This window comes from Schistocerca nitens, chromosome 2 (assembly GCF_023898315.1).
Source record: "Schistocerca nitens isolate TAMUIC-IGC-003100 chromosome 2, iqSchNite1.1, whole genome shotgun sequence".
In the NCBI taxonomy this organism is placed as follows: Eukaryota; Metazoa; Arthropoda; class Insecta; order Orthoptera; family Acrididae; genus Schistocerca; species Schistocerca nitens.
The window spans coordinates 663,127,233-663,149,492 of NC_064615.1; the positions used below are offsets into that span (position 1 = coordinate 663,127,233).

Sequence of the window (22,260 nt, forward strand, 5' to 3'; positions counted from 1 at the left end):
TAACATGGAAATTAAGCGTTTCCAGACACATGTCCACATAACATCTTTTCTTTATTTGTGTGTGAGAAATGTTTCCTGAAAGTTTGGCCGTATCTTTTTGTAACACCCTGTATATTTGTCCAATGAATACCCGTTTATCATCTGCATTTCTTCTTGGTGTAGCAATTTTAATGGCCAGTAGTGTATCTCCATCAGGACCACATTAAGTACAGCACGGTAGTATCAGCACTAAACTCTAAGGTTATCACTTTGCTAACTATTCTCTAATGAAGTATAAATATTCGCTAATTTTTACCTTTCCAATGATGGGAAGTTCCACTGATCCCCATGTGTCAGCTCCCCAGTGCACCAAACCAGACCCCAGATCGGCAGTAACAATACCACATAATGCTGCTGTAAGTATCGTGCTGAGATTTTCCAGTCGAAAATGGATTACAATGAATATGAAGTTCACCAGCATTAAAGTAATACAAATTCCCACACAGATACATTCCTGCGTTCTTTTACCTGCAAAATAGGCAAGATAAACACCCTTTAAGCATACAGTTTTGAGAAGTGAGACGCTAACAGAAATTCTACATACATGCATAAATCTGAGAAAAGACAACAACTCATTATATAGAGAAACAATCTAAGTTAGCACAACTGATGTTTGTTAAACTGAGTTAGAATGTTCACCACATTAACTTGTTCATGTTGTTCTTGACAGCAATATGAGTTTTCTATATGCCAAGTAAGCTCTTTTTATCATTACTATACACACATCAAAATACAGACACCATCGACTCAGTATGCCAGAAATCAAACTCTACTAACACAGGCATTATGTATTATGTGAACATTGTCTGCCCAAGTTCTACCATTTAAAACATTTATTTATTTATTTCGAATGAAAGACAACAAATCATGGGCATTACTATCATACCAGTTGCTGCTGTCATAATTTTTTCTCTTTGTTTATATCGAACACTGGTAAATGTGTACCATCAACCAAGTATGCCCTCTGTAACTCTGACAAAGACTATTAATGTACTTAAAAAAAAAGAGGAGGAAGAAAGATATAGGGATACACAAAGTTAATCTGGACATTCATTAACAGTTTCATCTAGCTTGATTTTCAAAACAAATTTAATTAAGAAGAAATTTCTGTTACAGGTTCCATTCTTTTACAAGAATTTCATATCTATTTTCCCCTAAGTCTATGACTGAATTCATACACTTAGAAATGTGTAAATTTCGAAAGGCACTTAAAAACACAGAACTAACATGTAAGAGACTGACATTTAGGTATAAGAGTGAAGTTCCATTACTGTACCAGTCCAAAGACCAGTTTTTATGCCTCAAACTTCAGTCAATGACCAAATTCACTATCGCTCCATGTCACAGGATGTGTCACAGCAACTGATCCCTTCTTTTAGTTAAGTAATATCATGAGGTTTTTTGCACCCCAATTACAATCAGATCTTCATTACTTACTCTATCTATCCATCTAGGCTTCAGTATTGTACTGTAGCCCCACATTTCCAAGGCTTCTCTTTTTTTCTTGCTTTAACTGTTTACTGTCTGTGTTTCATTTTCATACAAAGCTACACTCATCACAAACACCTCAAGAAAAGATTTGTTAACAGTTAAATTTATATCTGATACTAACAAATTTCTCTTTCAACGATACTTTTCTTACTACTGCCAATCTGCATTTTATATCCTCTCTACTCTGGCCATTGTCAAGTATGCTACTTTGCTATCCAAACACTTTCAGTGTCATTTCCTAACTTAATTCCCCTCCGCATCACCTGATTTAAGCTCCATCAGTCAGAGTTAGTTTATTTAAGTTCGTCTTAAAAACTTTTTTCAGACTATGCATTTCTTTCACCTGATCTTCCAAGATCTTTGCCACATCAAATCGAGTTACAATACCATCTGCAACCTGTAGTTGAACTTGTTCTCCCCAAACTGCAATTCCATTTCCAAAATTCTCATTGGTTTCCTTTACTGTATGCTGAGTTAACTGATTGAATAACATCTGGGATAGGCAACAACTATTAATACTTTTTTCAGTTTGTGCTTCCCTTTCATGCAATCTGACTCTTACAAGTGCAGCTTGGTTTCTGTACGAGTCGATCCCTGTGGTTTATCCCTGCTACTTTCACAATTGCTATGAGTGTACTAAAGTCAAAATTGTCAAGATTTTTCTTAATATGCAAATGCTATAAATACGTCAGTTTGGCTTTATCAATATTTCTCCACACCCACATTGATATTTCCCACAAGTTGGCTTCTACCAGTCTTCCCATACATGTACAAACAAAATGTGTTACTATTTTGCAATCGTGGCTTATCATCTTGTTGATTTAGTAATGTTCACTCCTGTCACCACCCGCCTTCTTTGGAACTGGAATTATTACATTCTTCTTCATATCCATGGATATTTTTTCTACTGCATGTCTTGCATAACACATGGGATGGTTCTGTCTTGGTTGGTTCTTTCAAGGACCTCAATAATTCTGAAGGAATGTTATCTACTTCTGGTTTCCCTACTTTATTTGCTGAATTTTTATAATGTCTCCTTTCATCAATCCAATATCTTTTATTTATCACATTTCTACTGGACTTCGTGTTTTAGCCAGCTTGATCCTTTGCTTCCTTAACTGTCTTATTTCTTGAAAGTTTCCATTCATTTTCTACTGCATTCCTTTCCCGTTGCAGTGAATCTTTGCCTAATGGCCCTTTTAAAACTCTCCATAGCCCCTGGTACTTTCAATTTATCCAGAGTTCACCTCTTTGATTTCCTACTTTTGCAGTTTCTTTAGTTTTAATGTGAAGTTACAGATTACTCCTCCAGTCTTCATGCCCACAGGGTTTTAGGGCTTTTTAAAGTTGACAGAGGTAGCAAATCATAATTGGCAGACCCTTTGCTTTGTCTTCACTTTAATGTTTATGAAATCTAAAGACAACATTAAAGATATGCTAAAACAGTAATTACCAGCTCATTTTTGACACTCAAAGAACTCTCAATGGATAAAATAATTCATTAAATACTCAAGAATACAACATCGACAGTGAAACCAGATGGAACCTCTGGTACTATTAAAGCAAATACACCACATACACCAACACAACAAGAAGATGGCCTCTCCTCCACTCATTTTTATCATGTGTATTATGTTTGCTGTGTTATCAGCAAATGGGAAAGGGATATCAAAGATATAAAAGTACAAATGTTACAAAAACTAAATCATTGTTAAATAAGTAGTGTTTGCAGATGGCCAATTAGTTAGGGCTGATGCTAAAGGAAAGCTTAAGAATGATGTATGAAAAAATAAAATAAAACTTTAAAAAACAGTATCAGCTAAGACAGGTCTCAAGATATCATATGAGATAATGTATTACTAAAAAATTTTATGTCAATATAGTTCAGAAGTTCAAACTAAAAGAATTTCGGTCTTCACTGACCAACATTTCCAACCACTAGGCAGAAATCTAGTCTATCACATTAAAGATATCAACCACTTTCTTCACCAACTCACCACCACACCCATCCCTTCACCTCCTGGATTCCTACTCGTCATTGTTGATGCCACTTCCCTGTACACTAACAACCTTCATGTCCATGGTCTTTCCGCAATTGAACTACGTTATTCCTCATACACTTACTAACTATATCCTGGCACACAACTAGTTCTCCTTTGAAGGGAGGCTATACAAACAAATCTGCAGTTCAGCCATGGTTGCCCACAATGCAACCTCCCCCCCCCCCCCATTTGACTTGTTTATGGGATGTCTAGAAGAAACCTTCCTAGCCTCCCAAAATACCAAATTTCCTGTTTGTTCAGATTCATTCAAGATATCTTCATGATTTGGACTAAGGCCCAAGGAAACCTATCCTGACTCCTTCACAACCGCAACACCTACTCTTCCATTCACATCACCTGGTCCTCCTCAACCCAGTGTGCCACCTTCCTGGACATTGACCTCCTCCTCCGATGGCTCCAGCCACACCTCTCCCTATTATTCCCATCAACCACCAACAGTATCTGCATTTTAACAGCTGTCACCCCTTCCACACCGAAAACCCTCCCGTACAGCCTGGCCACTGGGGACAGCATATCTACAGTGACAAGAACTCCCTTGCCCAGTGTGCTGAAGGTCCCACCAAAGCCTTAACAGACAGGCACCAAACCTAGTCTGCAAACAGATCTCCTGTGCTGTCCCCCCCCCCCACCCCCCCGCCCCACGCACCCAATCCTCCCACCGCCCCCAAGAACCAGCTAGAGAGTGACCCCTTCATAATTAAATACCACCCAGACTGAAATAACTAAACATCATTCTTCATGTCTTTATCTATCATCATGATTTGAAATGAGGGACATCCAAACCACGATCCTTCTCACCCCTCCTACAGTGGTGTTCCATCACCCACCCAACCTCCTCCACAGCCTACGTCACTCCCAAACCCAATCCCTTGTGACAAGGATCATATCCCTCTGGAAGACCCACGTGCAAGACCTACCCAATACACCCACCCACTACTTCCTATTCCAGCTATGTTACAGGCTTATCCTACTTCATCAGAGACTGGGCCACCTGTGAAAGTGACATGTCATGTACCAGATCTACTGCAATCATTGCACAATTTTTATACTGGTTTGGCTACCAACCAGCTGTCCACCAGGATCAACAGCCATTGCCAAACTGTGGCCATGAGCAAAGTAGACCACTCTGTGGCCCAACATCCTGCCAAATATAACATGCTTGTTTCAATGGCTGCTTCGTTACCTGTACTATCTAGATCCTCCCCTCCACTGCCAGTTTTTCTTAATTTTGCATATGGGAGTCAACCTACAACACAATCTCTTATACCAAAATTATCTCAACCTCAACTCATAGTTATCTCCTGTCCCCCACATACTCCACCCAACAGTTTCTACCCCCTCTGTCCTATAGCATTCTCATTCATGTTCCCTCACCCTCATTGTGTGCTGCCCTCTGCCAGTGCGCCATCCCATCTTTCCCCCTCCCGGCTACTCTCCTTTTTTCATTTCCCATCCCACCTTCCCCCCCCCCCCCCCATCCACATCCACCTACCTGTCCCACAGCCAGTTAACACTTTGCCTGGCAGTCTTCATGCCTCCACCTAGTCCCTGGATGTTTTGCCATTCAGCACTCTTCACTCTGCTATCATTGCCCCTTCCCCACCCCCTCCATAATGCTGCTTTTGTTCAGTGGGACTGTGTTCCGAGCTGCTGGAGATGGCAGTCATCAGTGCATGAGGTGTGCTTGCTTGTGTGTGTGTGTGTGTGTGTGTGTGTGTGTGTGTGTGTGTGTGTGTGTGTGTGTGTGTGTGTGTGTGTTTCTTTCCTAAAAAAGGGTTTGGCCAAATCTTAACTGTCTCCTTGTTGTGCATATCTGGAAGCCAACATGTCATGTTTACACTAGTAAAAATGTTCACTAGTAAAAATGTTCACTAGAAATAAATAGGACATAGAACAATTTCAGAGGTACAGTACTCCAAACAACTTTAAGAGATAGTACTAGCTTTAGGACTGGATGTCATGGTCAACAAAGGAAGACTTATCAATCTTAAAAAAGCAAATACATTAACATGAAATCACTACAACCAAAAAGTAAAATGAGAAATTACAACAGTGCGAGAAAATAGGTGCGTGGGAAGTTTTATATGGGATAGGGATAATGTATATCAAAGATCCACCCCCCCCCCCCCCCCGCCCATGAACCATGGACCTTGCTCTGTTGGTGGGGAGGCTTGTGTGCCTCAACGATACAGATAGCCGTACCGTAGGTACAACCACAACGGAGGAGTATCTGTTGAGAGGTGGTTCCTGAAGAGGGGCAGCAGCCTTTTCAGTAGTTGCAGGGGCAACAGTCTGGATGATTGACTGATCTGGCCTTGTAACGCTAACCAAAATGGCCTTGCTGTTCTGGTACTGCGAACGGCTGAAAGCAAGGGGAAACTACAGCCGTCATTTTTCCGATTGCATGCAGCTTTACTGTATGATTGAATGATGATGGCGTCCTCTTGGGTAAAATATTCCGGAGGTAAAATAGTCCCCCATTCGGATCTCCAGGTGGGGACTACTCAAGAGGACGTCGTTATCAGGAGAAAGAAAACTGGCGTTCTACGGATCGGAGCGTAGAATGTCATATCCCTTAATCGGGCAGGTAGGTTAGAAAATTTAAAAAGGGAAATGGATAGGTTAAAATTTGATATAGTGGGAATTAGTGAAGTTCGGTGGCAGGAGGAACAAGACTTTTGGTCAGGTGAATACAGGGTTATAAATACAAAATCAAATAGGGGTAATGCAGAAGTAGGTTTGATAATGAATAAAAAATAGGAGTACGGGTAAGCTACTATAAACAGCATAGTGAACGCATTATTGTGGCCAAGACAGACACGAAGCCCACGCCTACTACAGTAGTACAAGTTTATATGCCAACTAGCCATGCGGATGACTAAGAAATTGATGAAATGTATGATGAGATAAAAGAAATTACTCAGGTAGTGAAGGGAGACGAAAATTTAATTGTCATGGGTGACTGGAATTCGAGAGTAAGAAAAGGGAGAGAAGGAAACATAGTAGGTGAATATGGATTGGGGCTAAGAAATGAAAGAGGAAGCCACCTGGTAGAATTTAGCGCAGAGCATAACTTAATCATAGCTAACACTTGGTTCAAGAATCATAAAAGAAGGTTGTATACATGGAAGAACCCTGGAGATAGTAGAAGATATCTGATAGATTATACGAGGGCTATCCACAAAGTACATTACGTTTTGGAATTAAAAATAAATAAAGTATTGGAATTTTTTTTTATTATATACAGATAAAAGCCACGCTTAAATACTACTTTTCTACATAGTTGCCATTAAATTAAGTCACTTATCGTAGCGATGGACGAGCTTGGAAATTCCTTCGTCGTAAAATTCGGCCGCCTGCACCTTCAACCACGTGGTTACCTCTTCTTGAAGCTGTGCGTCGTCATCAAAACGCTGCATAGCCAACCACTTCTTCATTGCTGGGAATAAGTGGAAGTCGCTCGGTGCCAGGTCGGGACTGTACGGCGGATGAGGAATCAACTCTCACTTAAAAGATTCGAGAACTTCACGAGTGGCATTTGCCGTGTGGGCCCGGGCGTTGTCGTGAATCAGCAAGATCTTTGAGCCCAACTTTCCCCTGCGCTTGTTTTGTATTGCTCTTCTGAGGTTGTGCAGAGTTTGGCAATACCTTTGAGAGTTTATTGTAGTGACTCTTTCCAGGAAATCCACAAAAATCACACCTTTTCTGTCCCAAAAGACAGTCGCCATCACCTTCCTTGCCGACATTATCTGCCCCCACTGCAATAACTGCAATTTTGTCTCGCAGTTCACACGCTTAACCCATGTTTCGTCACCAGTAACGATGCGATCGAGTAATGAGTCGCCATCTTTCTCGTAAGCGTCCAAAAACATTAACGCTGCAGCCATTCGCTGATTTTTGTGAATCTCTGTGAAGATTTTTGGTATCCATCTTGCACAAAACTTGTCGTAACCAAGCTTTTCGGTAATGATTTCGTGCAACAAACTTCGTGAAATTTATGGAAAACTCATAGAGAGTTCCGTTATTGTGAAATTACGGTTTTCACGGACCGCGGCATCGACTTTTTCGACAGTCACTATGCTGAGTCTTCCACTTCGCTCTTCGTCGGGAACGTTAGTTCGGCCATTTTTAAATTTTATGACCCATTGACACACTCCACCTTCAGTGATTATGTTGTCCCCATACACAACACAAAGCTGCCAATAGATTTCTATCGGTGTACAGTTTTTTGCAGTCAGAAACCTTATTACAGCACACACTTCACACTTTGCGGCATTTTCAATTAATGCTGACATTTCAAACTGTCACTGCCATGACACCAAGATGGCCGCGCTAACCCCGCCCCTAACGGACACAAACGAAAACGTAATGTACTTTGTGGATAGCCCTCGTATAATGGTAAGACAGAGATTTAGGAACCAGGTTTTAAATTGTAAGACATTTCCAGGGGCAGATGTGGACTCTGACCACAATCTATTGGTTGTGAACTGTAGATTGAAACTGAAGAAACTGCAAAAAGGTGGGAATTTAAGGAGATGGGACCTGGATAAACTGAAAGAACCAGAAGTTTTACAGGGTTTCAGGGAGAGAATAAGGGAACAATTGACAGGAATGGGGGAAAGAAATACAGTAGAAGAAGAATGGGTAGCTCTGAGGGATGAAGTAGTGAAGGCAGCAGAGGATCAAGTACGTAAAAAGACGAGGGCTAGTAGAAATCCTTGGGTAACAGAAGAAATACTGAATTTAATTAATGAAAGGAGAAAATATAAAAATGCAGTAAATGAAGCAGGCAAAAATGAATACAAACGTCTCAAAAACGAGATCGACAGGAAGTGCAAAATGGCTAAACAGGGATGGCTAGGACAAATGTAAGGATGTAGAGGCTTATCTCACGAGGGGTAAGATAGACACTGCCTACAGGAAAATTAAAGAGACCTTTGGAGATAAGAGAACCACTTGCATAAATATCGAGAGCTCAGATGGAAACCCAGTTCTAAGCAAAGAAGGGAAAGCAGAAAGGTGGAAGGAGTATATAGAGGGTCTATACAAGGGCGATGTACTTGAGGACAATATTATGGAAATGGAAGAGGATGTAGATGAAGATGAAATGGGAGATACGATACTGCGTGAAGAGTCTGACAGAGCACTGAAAGACCTGAGTCGAAACAAGGCCCTGGGAGTAGACAACATTCCTTTAAAACTACTGACGGCCTTGTGAGAGCCAGTCGTGACAAAACTCCACCATCTCGTGAGCAAGAAGTACGAGGCGGGCGAAATACCCTCAGACTTCAAGAAGAAAATAATAATTCCAATCCCAAAGAAAGCAGGTGTTGACAGATGTGAAAATTACTGAACTATCAGTTTAATAAGTCACAGCTGCAAAATACTAATGCGAATACTTTACAGACGAATGGAGAAACTGATAGAAGCTGACCTCGGGTAAGATCAGTTTGGATTCTGTAGAAATGTTGGAACACGTGAGGCAATACTTACCCTACGACTTATCTTAGAAGAAAGATTAAGGAAAGGCAAACCTACATTTCTAGCATTTGTAGACTTAGAGAAAGCTTTTGACAATGTTTATTGGAATACTCATTTTCAAATTCTGAAGGTAGCAGGGGTAAAATACAGGGAGCGAAAAGCTATTTACAATTTGTACAGAAACCAGATGGCAGTTATAAGAGTCGAGGGACATGAAGGGGAAGCAGTGGTTGGGAAGGGAGTGAGACAGGGTTGTAGCCTATCCCCGATGTTATTCAATCTGTATATTGAGCAAGCAATAAAGGAAACAAAAGAAAAGTTCGGAGTAGGTATTAAAATCCATGGAGAAGAAATAAAAACTCTGAGGTCGCCGATGACAGTGTAATTCTGTCAGAGACAGCAAAGGACTTGGAAGAGCAGTTGAACGGAATGGACAGTGTCATGAAAGGAGGGTATAAGATGAACATCAACAAAAGCAAAACCAGGATAATGGAATGTAGTCGAATTAAGTCGGGTGATGTTGAGGGTATTAGATTAGGAAATGAGACACTTAAAGTAGTAAAGGAGTTTTGCTATTTGGGGAGAAAAATAACTGATGATGGTCGAAGTAGAGAGGATATAAAATGTAGACTGGCAATGGCAAGGAAAGCGTTTCTGAAGAAGAGAAATTTGTTAACATCGAGTATTGATTTAAGTGTCAGGAAGTCGTATCTGAAAGTATTTGTATGGAGTGTAGCCATGTATGGAAGTGAAACATGGACGATAAATAATTTAGACAAGAAGAGAATAGAAGCTTTCGTAATGTGGTGCTACAGAAGAATGCTGAAGATTAGATGGGTAGATCATATAACTAATGAGGAGGTACTGAATAGGATTGGGGAGAAGAGAAGTTTGTGGCACAACTTGACTAGAAGAAGGGATCGGTTGGTAGGACATGTTCTGAGACATCGAGGGATCACCAATTTAGTATTGGAGGGCAGCGTGGAGGGTAAAAATCGACGAGGGAGACCAAGAGATGAATACACTAAGCAGATTCAGAAGGATGTAGGCTGCAGTGGGTACTGGGGGATGAAGAAGCTTGTACAGGATAGAGTAGCATGGAGAGCTGCATCAAACCAGTCTCAGGACTGAAGACCACAACAACAACAACAACAACATTAACAACAACAACAACAACAACAACAACATATCAAAGATCACACTATAGTTTCAGAAATTGAAAAACAAGAGAAGAAAATTCTTTGAAAAACATGTGGCTCCAAATAAGAATAATTAAACTTGTAGCGAAGGATAAGTGCAATCCTTTACACGCCAAGAGAAAAGTTTGCCGACGCTGTACAAGAAAGAAACAATGAAAACCTACTAACAGGTTTATAAAATGAACAACAAAAGACTGGTCAAAATTAACTAACTAGTAAAAAATATAAAAAAATGAAGGCCAGAGACATCGTGTTTAAAATCCTGAAGTCACCACACATATTTGAAAAGTGATAAGATTTGGCCAGAAGAAAAGAAAAAGCAACACAGTGAACTGATGAAGAGAATCTGGGAGGTTGGGAAGACAAAAGCCATCAGGTCTAATAATAAGTTTCCTGTATATGCCTTTAATGGGGGAATGGAAAAAAAATAATGGCTAGATCGATGGACACTTTTCCAAAAATATCTTTTTTCAGATCAGTCATGAAAACCACTCCCAAATTATACTCAAAACTAAGAATAAAAACAATGGGATTAACGAACACTGAAGGTAATTTTGAAAAGGGGGGAGGGAGGGGTATGGCAATGTGTAAATGAGGTTATTCCATCACTGGGTAGTGTTTGTCCAAAAGTGCACCGTAATAATTTTTGTATAACATTCTGACTTCTTGTTGGCCAATACAAAACTGAATTCAATAATAGCAGTTAACAAATTCACCATTTAGCAAATATATTTTCATAAACCAGGAGGTAAACTGATAATCAGCAATAACAAGGAAATCAATGCAATATGAAATAAAATATATATTACTTTTCCAGAATCAAGTATGATGAAACATTTTTCTCTTAATCTCCATCTTTATGTGTGTTTTTCATAGCACCTCACCATTTACGTGTCCCATGGTGACCTCTGCCATCCAAAAGCATATGTGCTACTGTGACCCATTGCAGGTTTAATGGCACAGATTAAGCAAGAGTGCTTGACGCCATAAAGAGGGTCACTTGCAGTAACATACTGGCACAGCATTGCCCCATAGCACCCTTTGGGCACCATTGATCACCACTTTGCTAGTTACTGAAACCATGGACACTTCAGCAAATGGTAAATGTGACGTTTGCAGGAGCAACACAACAACGAACCCACTATGGCATTTACAAATGCTGGCCATCTCTTTAGGCAAGTCATTGTATCACATGTTACTGATTAAGTATCCAATGCAGTGTGCTCCCACTTGAGGCTGCTGTGCTCCATCATCTTGCCAGGTCCGCCTGCCATGGGTTTCAGCTGGGCCTAATGGACCAAGGCTTGAACTGAGGCCTTCCTAGCCACTAAAACAGCCAGTTATCCAGCAGTCCCATACTCTGTGAGCCATATTATGCTGCCGCATCAGTCCTGATGTAGCTAGACTGCCAGTGCAGGATGCTGACTACACCGGATCACACCAAGCCTTTGCCTAGCTGAGCAATGCAGCTGCCCATGACCACCTACAACTCTTCGCAGCCTGGTGTGCGGGTCAAGAGATTATACTGTCTTTGAGTGGCTTCTGACTCGTCCCGATCCACTATCCAACAATCCTCCAGTACAGCACACCCACACCCTCTGGAAAAGCCAGACTAACTTATGGTTCCCGAAGAATTAGTTACAGGGGTAACAGTCTGTACAACTGATCTGGCTTTGTAACATTAGTGAACATGACGTTACTATGCTGGTGCTGTGGACAGCTGAAAGCGAGGGGAATCTACAGAATTTTTTTTTCACCCACGCTGCCATTTGGTTCTATTATTGTTTAATTAATTATGACCCAGGTTTTGGCCTTTTATGCCATTTTCCAGTGATTAGGTTTATATTTTTACTAAATATGACGTGCTCCCACTATTATTTACTGATCTTTTTACAAGATAATGATTTTACATCTGGCATTTTGTGAGAAGCCAATATTTTTCTTAATTTATGGCCAATTTTGAGCTTGATGTCCTGCAATGTGTGTTAACAACATCAATTCAATCACTTAAAAATGGCATAAAAGGGTGAAACATGGGTTGTAAATAAACAAACTACAATACAGTCAAATGGTGGCATGTTCATTTAAAAATTATTGTGTGACTGCTGTTTGGCAATGTCAAAAACTGTATACAGCTGTTAAATTTCCTGAGAACATACTGCTCTATAGTATGGTTGAATATGGTGACATCCTCTTGACTAAATTATTCTGGAGGTAAAACAGTAATCCCAATGGGCTCTATAGTAGGGTTACTCAGGAAGATGTCGTTCAGAAAAATATAGTATTCTATTAATCGGAACATAGAATATTAGATGCTTAATATTAATAAAAATTATTTAAAGAAGAATGGTAGAAACTAACCTCAGGGTTGATCTGTTTGAGTTCAGGATAAACTTTAAGAACACACAAGGCAGTATTGGCTCTAGGACTTATCTTATAAGATAAGTTGACGAAAGGAAAACCTAAGCTGAAGAGTCTAAAACTTTTGATCACTGTCCACCACAAGATTGAAGGCTACCTGGTGGCATTGCTAGCATGTGGTGTGAAAAGGGAAGTATATAAGCAGAGCAGAAATGAATGGGGAATTGTTCTAGTGATTATACAAGCCGAAAATGGGGAAATATGCCAACATAAAAGACTTTAACAAAAGCAATACTGTTATGGCCCAAAGCCTGACAATGAGCATCTCAGGAACAGAAAAGCTGGCCTAGTGTTTGCATGCTACTATTGTAAGTATCTATGGAAAGCGCTTTAAGGATGTTGAAGAGGGAGTAGCTGATAATGTATTAAATTTCCAAGCGTCATCACACGACATGGAGGTTGGAGAATAGGCTACTATGGCAGATCTGATGACACAGCACAATGCTGGTGCATGCACAAGTATTTTGGAGCACACAATTCAGTGCATTTATTGAGTGTGGAGTTCCACTGCAGACGATCCCTGTGTTTTCCCCACACTTACATCACCAATTATGACGGCAACAGCCAATGAGATCACTGAAATAAGACCATGGATCTATGGAAACGAACATCTCACCAGATGAAGGGAGACCATGGTATGACTGCTGTAAACAAATTGAAATGGATGAAGTTTGCAGTAGGCATACAGAGATGAAAAGACTTGCACACAATAGACCAAAATGGAGAGCTGCATCCAACCTATCTTAAGACTGAAGAAAACAAAAATTATTCCATTCCATCTTAGTGTGATGGTACAGCAACCTACTATTGCAAATATTTGAAAAACAGTTGTAGGTTGCACAATGATGTTTATTAACTTAAGAAATACAGGTTTCGCCTGGATTTATTGTATTACTGTATTATCTGAAAACATTTGGGGATGATGGCATTGCAATAAACCCGGATTTATTGTAATGTTGTCATACCCTTATATTTTGAGATAATCTGATGCCGCCTGTCTGGTCAAAATGCATCATTCTTAAATATACCAACAATACTGTGCAACCTACAACATTTTTTAAATAGTATGAAGACAATGACATGTTTTTATTAGTTTTTCAGTATAAAAACTGGATCTATCCATTTCTTTCCAGTTTCACTCCTTCTCAGTAATGGTATAACTTTGTGCAGGAGCAAATATTCCACTAATGAAAAGTTAGCCAAACTCCTCCCTCCAACCCCTCCCCACTCCCAATTATGTTTCAGCCTGATGCTTATGGTTCTTTAATTGTTAAGTGATCTTTTGTTTCATTGATCCATTTATTATTAAAAAATACGGGTACACCTTCATTGGTCGTTTGTGTCTAACTCAACAGCATATCAGCAAGTAACTAAACTAATGTGATTCCCTCAAATTTCTTTTTAGATTATATGATAATCATTACACCAGATTTCCTTTGTTTTAGAATTGGTCGTAATCACTATATAGGTATATCTAGATAAAGTGGAAGGGGGTACCACTTATGAAATCATCATTATGTTAGTTTGAATATTTTCGCACTGTAAATGCCGTTTTATTAATGAGAAGGGAAAGGGTAGGGTCAGGGGTAGGGGTTTGGGAGAGAGAATGTGAACTATGCAATCTAGCCAACAAATGGCCTGCATGGCTCCTCATTCTCATGCATGTGTAGTTGATGATGATGATAACGATATCATACTGCACAGTGGCATGGTACAAGTCTTTCAACTAGATACCACATTGATGACTTTTGTGTCCCTGTGCAAATGGCATCCAACATTTCCAGGCAGTCATTCATCCAAGTATTAATTGGGCATGGCATTGCTTAACTTCAGTGATCAGGTGAGAAGCAGTATATCTAACATGACAAGACCATTGGCCATGTTTAGATTAGATGTGTAGATTGCAGAATTATTCTGCTGGGGTTACATGCTAATGAGCATTTTATAGTGACAGTTACTCATGTCCTTGCTGCATTTGCCTTGATACAAAATTACACACACACACAAACACACAGAGACAGACAGACAAGGGTAGGGGTCGGGGAAGATGCTGTAGTACTACCTGTGAGAATGTATAGGAACATGGTGGGGACAAGATGTTGGACTGCTAGGTGCAGTGCTGGAGAGGAAGGAGAGGAGAGAAACAGAGGTAAGGACTACGTAGGTTGCTGGTGGAGACAGATGGCTTATGTGTGTGGTTGGACTGGGAGCAGGAAAAGAGGCAGCTGGAGGACACAGACTAGCAAAGGTTGAGGTAAGGAACTGGCTGAGAACACTATTGGGTGCAGAACTGTTCACTCTGTGGACACCAAGTTGCTGAACATGCTCTACATCACCACTCTAGTGAATCAAGCACCTGCTACAACATGCAAACTATTTGGATCCTCCCATTAAATACTAGACTCCCTGCACTCTGGATATGGCAACTTGCACTCCAACATATCCTTTCATCCTGACACCCTCCTGGACTTTATCTCTGTTATCAACCCCCCCCCCCCTCCTCTCTAATTTTCACTATACTTTTTCTTCCTCTGATCCTCTATCTACATTTACAACCCCACCCCCCTCCCTTTCAAATTACTCCTTAATCCCAATTTCCCTTCTACTTCTTATCTGCACTATTCATACCATTTCTCCTTCACTTAATCCATCGTTATTCCTCACTGTGTGACTGGACTACTATTTTTGGCCTCTTACCCCTTTGATGCCTCCCCTTTCATCTTTGTCTCCCCCTCATACAACAGGTGAATTCTCATGCTAGCGTCAAAGTGATCTGCCCTCTCCCTTTAACACTGCCCAACACATATGTCTCTCTAGTTTATGTGCATCACATATCAATTAAATTTATTGGTAACTCTTGCACAAACTCTAGAGATATAATTATAAATGTGCAGACTACATACCATTGTTACAATGAACTATTTGATGCAGTTTCTGCAAGAATTTCATGTATTGTGTTTATGTACCTGTATTTATTATTGTCAAAATATTATCTGTTCTGTGAGATACACAATGACTCAGGAAACAAAATTGCCTGTGTGGAAACTACCAAAGATGACTTAAAAAGTTTTGCATGGTAGGTACTCCACACTTGCAAAAATTCTCAAAAGTACATTACAAAGAACTGATCTTGAGCAATAAAATAGGTTACTCAAGATGAGAGCATCTGAGACATGGAAACGAAGTGTTTCATCTTTTTTTATACAAGTGGTGTAAAGTAAGGTGACAGTGACCAGTGCTGTCAGTATATGTTACAAAAGGTGTGGTTAAGAAAAGAAGATACATACAATAGACATTTCGCATTATCAAGGAAATCTACCACAAAACTAAATTTAATAGCCCGCATAAAGAATTGTAAACATTCAGTTCTAATGGGAAAAAGAGTATCAGTTGATATATTAAAGACAGGGCGATTTAATAACTTTAAGAAGATGGTAACTAAAACATGAGATGAACCGCCACCTCTCTCTCTCTCTTTTTCAAATTACTTATAGAAGTCAGTAGAATGTCAATGCCTTCTGCAGCAGCACTTTCATGTAGCTGAATTAACTAGCTACAAAAACACTTATTTGTTTTCATAACTGATTTAGTGTCTGGGGCAGTCTGTCTGTGATGGCTGTCACATTTTCAAATGATCTGGAATAGTGTGTGTTCCGCATGGACACAGTTTGAGCTGACCTGAGTGCACAAACACCTAGGAACCATCTTGATTCTCATGAACTGACTTCACACCACTGTCTTGGAGTACACCATCTTTGAAGAAACTATTACCTGGGTGTAGGTAGACCATTACAAATTCTCAGGTGTTGACAGGCACATGATATTGGAGGACCATATACATAAACTCTGCTTAAAAATAAGTACATATTTATTAGTAATAAGTAAAAAGTCAAATAAAGTAAATGTAAACACACTATATAAAATGTACTATGGCTTTATCTACTTGTACCTTTCATATCTTATCCTAATAACCATGTGGGTCTCAAAGGCCTGGACACCAATTCTATGACTGGCATGTCCCCAACTTCCACCAGTAATATTATCAGGGAAATGGTACCTATAATTTACTGTGGGACCTGAACCATGTGTCATTCACAGCAAATCTCCATATCATTGCAAGCAAAGGTTGCCTTAAAGGAAAAACAAAATATTCAGTGGTCAGACAAGGGTTCAATCCTGCAACCTTTTGGTTTCCAGGCACACACTTTACCAATAGTCTGACAAGTCTGACTTATCCCTATATATAGACGTATGTTGCAGATTCACATGAATTAAGATTGGTGGCGCTAAAGAAGAAAGAATTACTTATTTGCTAACTAAGCAATCCTGTGAAAATTCATCCACAGTAGTAAATATATTACATGTGCCCTCACTACATAAAATACAAACAAACATACTGTTATGATTTGTTGAACAGGAATCTTCATAATTATATTACAATATGTATGTAGGAATCATTATCATATATAAGGAACACTGTTTCATTTAATTTTTAAGACTCTTAAAAGTGCTAGTTGCTTTTATATACAAAAAAAAAGTCCCTCCCAAATGGCATAAAAAAGAGAGAGGGTACCAGTTTTACAGAATCAAATAAAAAGGGTGTTTAGGATCAGTATATCCAGAATTAAAGAGTAAACAGAAGCTAGCATTAAGCCTTCAAAATAAAATTAAGATATACACAAAGTATGAGATTTCATGCAGCCTGACAAAGCAATATCTTCAGGAAGGTGGAAATGAGGACCAAGAGTAGAGCTGACAATACAGGAGAAGATAACAATGATAATGATACACTATCCAGTCACATTACTGTAACCAACTGTCAAAAGACTGAATAACCAACTTTTGCAGTGTGGGCCATGGAATATATAAAAGGAAGAGTCAACGTGGTTCTGGAAGGTATCGACAGGGATGTGGAGCCATGTTAATTTCAGGTTTATCATTTGAGGATCCAGGCCAAGAACAGCCCAACTGAGGTAGTCCAACAGATTCTTGATTTGGTTTAAATCCGAGTAGTTTAGTGGCCATGAGACTATGATAAACTCTTCCTGGTGCTCTTTAAAACACAAATGTACACTGCGAGCTCTGTGATGTGTTGCACTGCCCTGCTGCTAGATGTCATCGTGTCGAGGAAAAACAAACTGCACATAGGGGTGGACACGGTCCCCAGGGACAGGTGCATACTTGTGTTAATCCAGTGTGCTTTCCAGAATGACAAGATCACAAAGGGAATATAAAAAAAATTATTCCTCAGATCAACAGCGTCCCTTCTCTGACCTGGACATCTCTGATGATTGTTGCAGAGTGTTTACTTTCAGACATTTCACGCCATTCGTGCCGTACACACCAACAGTGATCTGTTCAATGGAGCATAAAATGTGAATCATCTGAAAAACCCACCTGTTGCCACTCAGTTGACTTCCCGTTACAGTAGTGGGGTCCAAAATATAGCCTTCGTTGCTGATGAACAGCAGTCAATATGGGTGTACAAACCAAGTACCTGCTGTGGAGGCCCATATGCAGAAACATTTGCTGAATGGTCATCAAGGAGACATTGTAGGTAGCCCCTTGGTTTGTCTGGGCAGGTAGTTGCTCAAAAGCTGCTTGTTTGTTTGCCCATACACATCTCCACAGAAGTCCTTCCTCCCTGTCATCTATGGCCTGTAGTGTACCACAGTTGCCTTGACACTGGTTTTGGATAGCACCTCTTTGCCATGCACGGTAGCCGGCCAGGGTGGCCGAGCGGTTCTAGGCGCTTCAGTCCAGAACGGCGCAGCTGCTATGGTCGCAGGTTCGAATCCTGCCTCGGGCATGGATGTGTGTGATGTCCTTAGGTTAGTTAGGTTTAATTAGTTCTAAGTTCTAGGGGACTGATGACCTCAGATGTTAAGTCCAATAGTGCTCAGAGCCATTTGAACCATGCACAGTATACTTTAACCCGGTGGCACACAAACAGTTTACAGATTTAGCCGTTTTGAGAATGCTTCCACCCTTGACCCAAAAGCTCAGTTTCCACATTACAACAATGACTCCACCATTCTCCACATCCCTGACATGCTTTAAATACCCTTCACTGCTAGTGCTGCCACTTGCCATCTACGACTGGTTATTTCACATTGACCCACAACACAGGCAGAGATCACATTACTGTGACTGTACTGTGTTATAATAAACAACAACAACAACAATAATAATAATGGGAAAAAAAGAAGAGCAATGCTGGTCTAAGATAGTAGTCAGATTGATATCTGGGTAAGGAATTTTCAGCTCCTAGCCTCCCATCAAGACCATAATTTCAAATTAAGGAAGTACACCTGTCATGTCCTTTTCAAAGCATATATCCTGATTTTTGCTTTAAGCAGTGAAAGAAGCCAGGGAAAATCTAAACCTGAACGGCCAGATTAGGATTTTAAGTCACTCTTCACAAAACAAAGTCTAGTTCTTGTTCGGTAACACATTCCATCCAGGATTGATTATCAGTTCTGATTTCCCAAGTGATCAACCTAGAGGGTTATTGTGAAGCTGACAAGACATTCTGCAATACACATACGAAATAGAAAGAGGAATTCTTGAAGGGATTGTCCTGAAAGTGCCACATTTGGTTAGTGAAGTAACAGCTGGAAGCCTTCGAGGTGAGCTCTATGACAGCAGAAGTAAAGGGAAGCAGTCCAGTTCTCAATGGGAGCTACCTCTTTAATACCAGACTACATCTACCCTGTTGTCTGGTCTCCCAATGAAGCCACAATTCTTCACATCAACACTTGTTTTCAGTTAATTTAAGTTTTGTATCTGATTTGTAGTTCTGTCAGAGACAGCAAGGGACTTCGCAGAGCAGTTGTACAGAATGGACATTATCTTGAAAGGAAGATAAAAGATCAACAACAACAAAAGCAAAACAAGGACAATATGGTGTAGTCAAATTCAATCAGGTGATGCTGAGGGAATTAAATTGGGAAACAAGACACTTAAATTAGTGGATGAGTTTTGCTGGTTGGGCAGCAAAATAACTAATGATGGCCAAAGCAGACAGAATAGAAAACGTAGACTGGCAATGACAAAGCATTTCCAAAGATGTGAAATTTTTTAACATCAAATATAGATTTAAGTGTTAGGAAGACTTTTCTGGCCGTATTTGTATGCAGTGTAGCAATGTACAGATGTGAAGCATGGGTGATAAACAATTTAGACAAGAAAAGAATAGATGCTTTTGAAACGTGGTGCTATAGGAGAATGCTGAAGATTATATTGGTAGATCATGTAACTAATGAGAGGGTACTGAACAGAACTGATGAGAAAAGAAATTTGTGGTACAACCGGACACATTCTGAAGACATCAAGGGACTGCCAATTTCCAATTTAGCTTTGGAGGGGGGGGGGGGGGGGGGGAAAGAGAGAGAGAGAGAGAGAGAGAGAGAGAGAAAGTGAAAATCTTAGAGGGAAATCAAGAAATGGATACATAAAGCACTAGTTATTTGGAAACTAAGAGGCTTGCAGAGGATAGAGACGAATTGAGAATTGCATCAGACCAATCTTCGGACTAAAGACCATAACGACTTCAGATCTGTTCAAGCTGCTATTTGTTCTGTTGCTGTTTACTACTTCCTTTCCATTTATTTTGTAAGACTTTCAGTGTATTGAGAATCAAGAGCCTAATTTCATACAAATCAGAAAAGCTGGTTATGATTAGCCTTGAAATTATGTAAGCCAAAAGAAATGCGCGGCTCACATTTTGGGCCAACTTATTTTTTTAAAATAAATGGCTTACAAAAAATAGCTTGCTGGGATCTCAAGTTTTCCTTTGCCTTGACTGATACCTCAATAACGGTATGTTACACAAGAAATGAAGTACATATAAAAACTAACAAGCTGCTTAATAACGTCTGGTGTGTATTCATTTATCAAGGAAGGGAAATGACGTTAGCTGCATTCTGTCAAGAAATTTTATTCTAGATTTAACGCAACGCAGATCTTGGTAGTTCAGCATCGAAAATGAAACACTGCTTTGGACTTATAAACAGAAATGAGAGGACTATGCAAGCATTAATACTCTAATAAAGTTTCCAAAAGTATAGTGATTAATGGGTTCACCATATATGATCCATGTCATTTAGTGACATGAAGGTTCCGTCTCACGCTAATAAGATCTTGGAGGAATATTGCCTAGCCTTTTGGTTTCGTACACACTAAAAAATCATCCCTGATGGCATCTTTTGTTGACGAGATTTCACAAAAGCTTTACACAAGCCTTATTTAATATTGATGGATTACATAAGATGTTGAATGTCGGACATCTTCATAAGCAAATGCCAAAAATCAAACGCTACACATCAGCACATCTTTTAGTTCTTTTGAATGAGGGCTTCGGACCGGCATTAAGGTGGGCGTGTTGCATCTCGTATGTAGCGACGAAAATTTGCGATGATTTAGTTATTTCCTGAACGTCAATAACATAAAATGACACCTGCAGCTTTGTTGGGGCCTTCTTTAATACCAATATTTGTTATTACAGCAATAACAAACAAAAAACATATCATATTAATATTTGTATTTATTGGCACTACAGCTTACCTCTACTGTACAGGTTAGCTAACTCCTGCGCGCCTTTGTGATGAGGGCCCCACCTTGGAATTATTTTTTCTTCGTTGGTTACCGCCGAATTGGCGTTTGGATCATCTTCTAACATAGAATTTTCATATATTTGTTGCTCTGTCTTCACAGGCGCTAAGAAGTTGGACGCCATACTATTGTGGACAACAGCACTAGTCAAAGTAATTTCATTACATTCCATATTTAATCTATTTCTCACAACCTGAAGATCGAAAAGTTCCACACCTCTTTCCCACAACTCGCTAGCATGTGGTGGGCACTACTCGTTGACTGTACTGTAGCGTATAAAAAATGTGCCATTACAAACTGGACTGCGACACTTGTCACTCCAACACTGGGAATGAACAGCTGATAGCACCTCGCTGTGGGTCTGCCGTTCGCCGCTGGGCGGCGCAGCGCTCCGACGAGCAGATTAGAAGCTTGTTGCCGACTAGCGGTAGAACGAACGCGGTTGATAGCCGGGGATGACTGGTACAATAACTGTAAAGCGCAGTGAGTGCTAAGTGAACGAAACATCAAGAATTTACAAACATGATCGGACATCCAAGTTAATAAAGTTCCAGATACAGAATACTACAAGTTGACACTTCCCTTGTCCGTTAGTGCTAACACTATTACGCTAATGAGAGCGTCAGGCTGTACAAGATCTTACGAGCACTAGGGTACTTTCTGCGAAGAGAAATGTGTGACTTGTCACATCAGAACGGTTTTAAATGACAGACTTCCTACCCACGTTAAAACATCACACGTAACTAAGAGATGTTACTGTTATTATTATTAATACGACACATTTCAATGAACCACTCATGCTTCAGTGGAATGTACATTACCAAATACACTGATTATTTTCAAACATAGACACTGATAACCTAAATTCTAAAAATCTTTCACTTCATATAGTTTCAATCTTTCGAAATACAGATATTGTTGTGTCTCTGGCCAGGAGTGTGAAATATCTTTGC

General features: G+C 39.9%; 1 protein-coding gene across 2 annotated transcripts in view; it reads right to left on the reverse strand.

Moving 5' to 3' along the window:
* Positions 1–21,658, reverse strand: part of LOC126236774 (plasmanylethanolamine desaturase) — a 67,100-nt gene extending 45,442 nt beyond the window's left edge. The window contains exons 1-3 of one of the 2 annotated variants that reach the window (XM_049946351.1): positions 21,524–21,658; positions 21,260–21,432; positions 296–507 (exon numbers count right to left, since the gene is read on the reverse strand). In XM_049946351.1, coding sequence (XP_049802308.1) covers positions 296–507; positions 21,260–21,431 — 384 coding nt within the window. In that variant the 5' untranslated portion in view covers position 21,432; positions 21,524–21,658. Of the gene's footprint in view, positions 1–295; positions 508–21,259 lie in introns of both variants that reach the window. The other variant, XM_049946349.1, reaches the window with a different exon arrangement.
* Between the last annotated feature and the right edge of the window lie 602 nt (positions 21,659–22,260).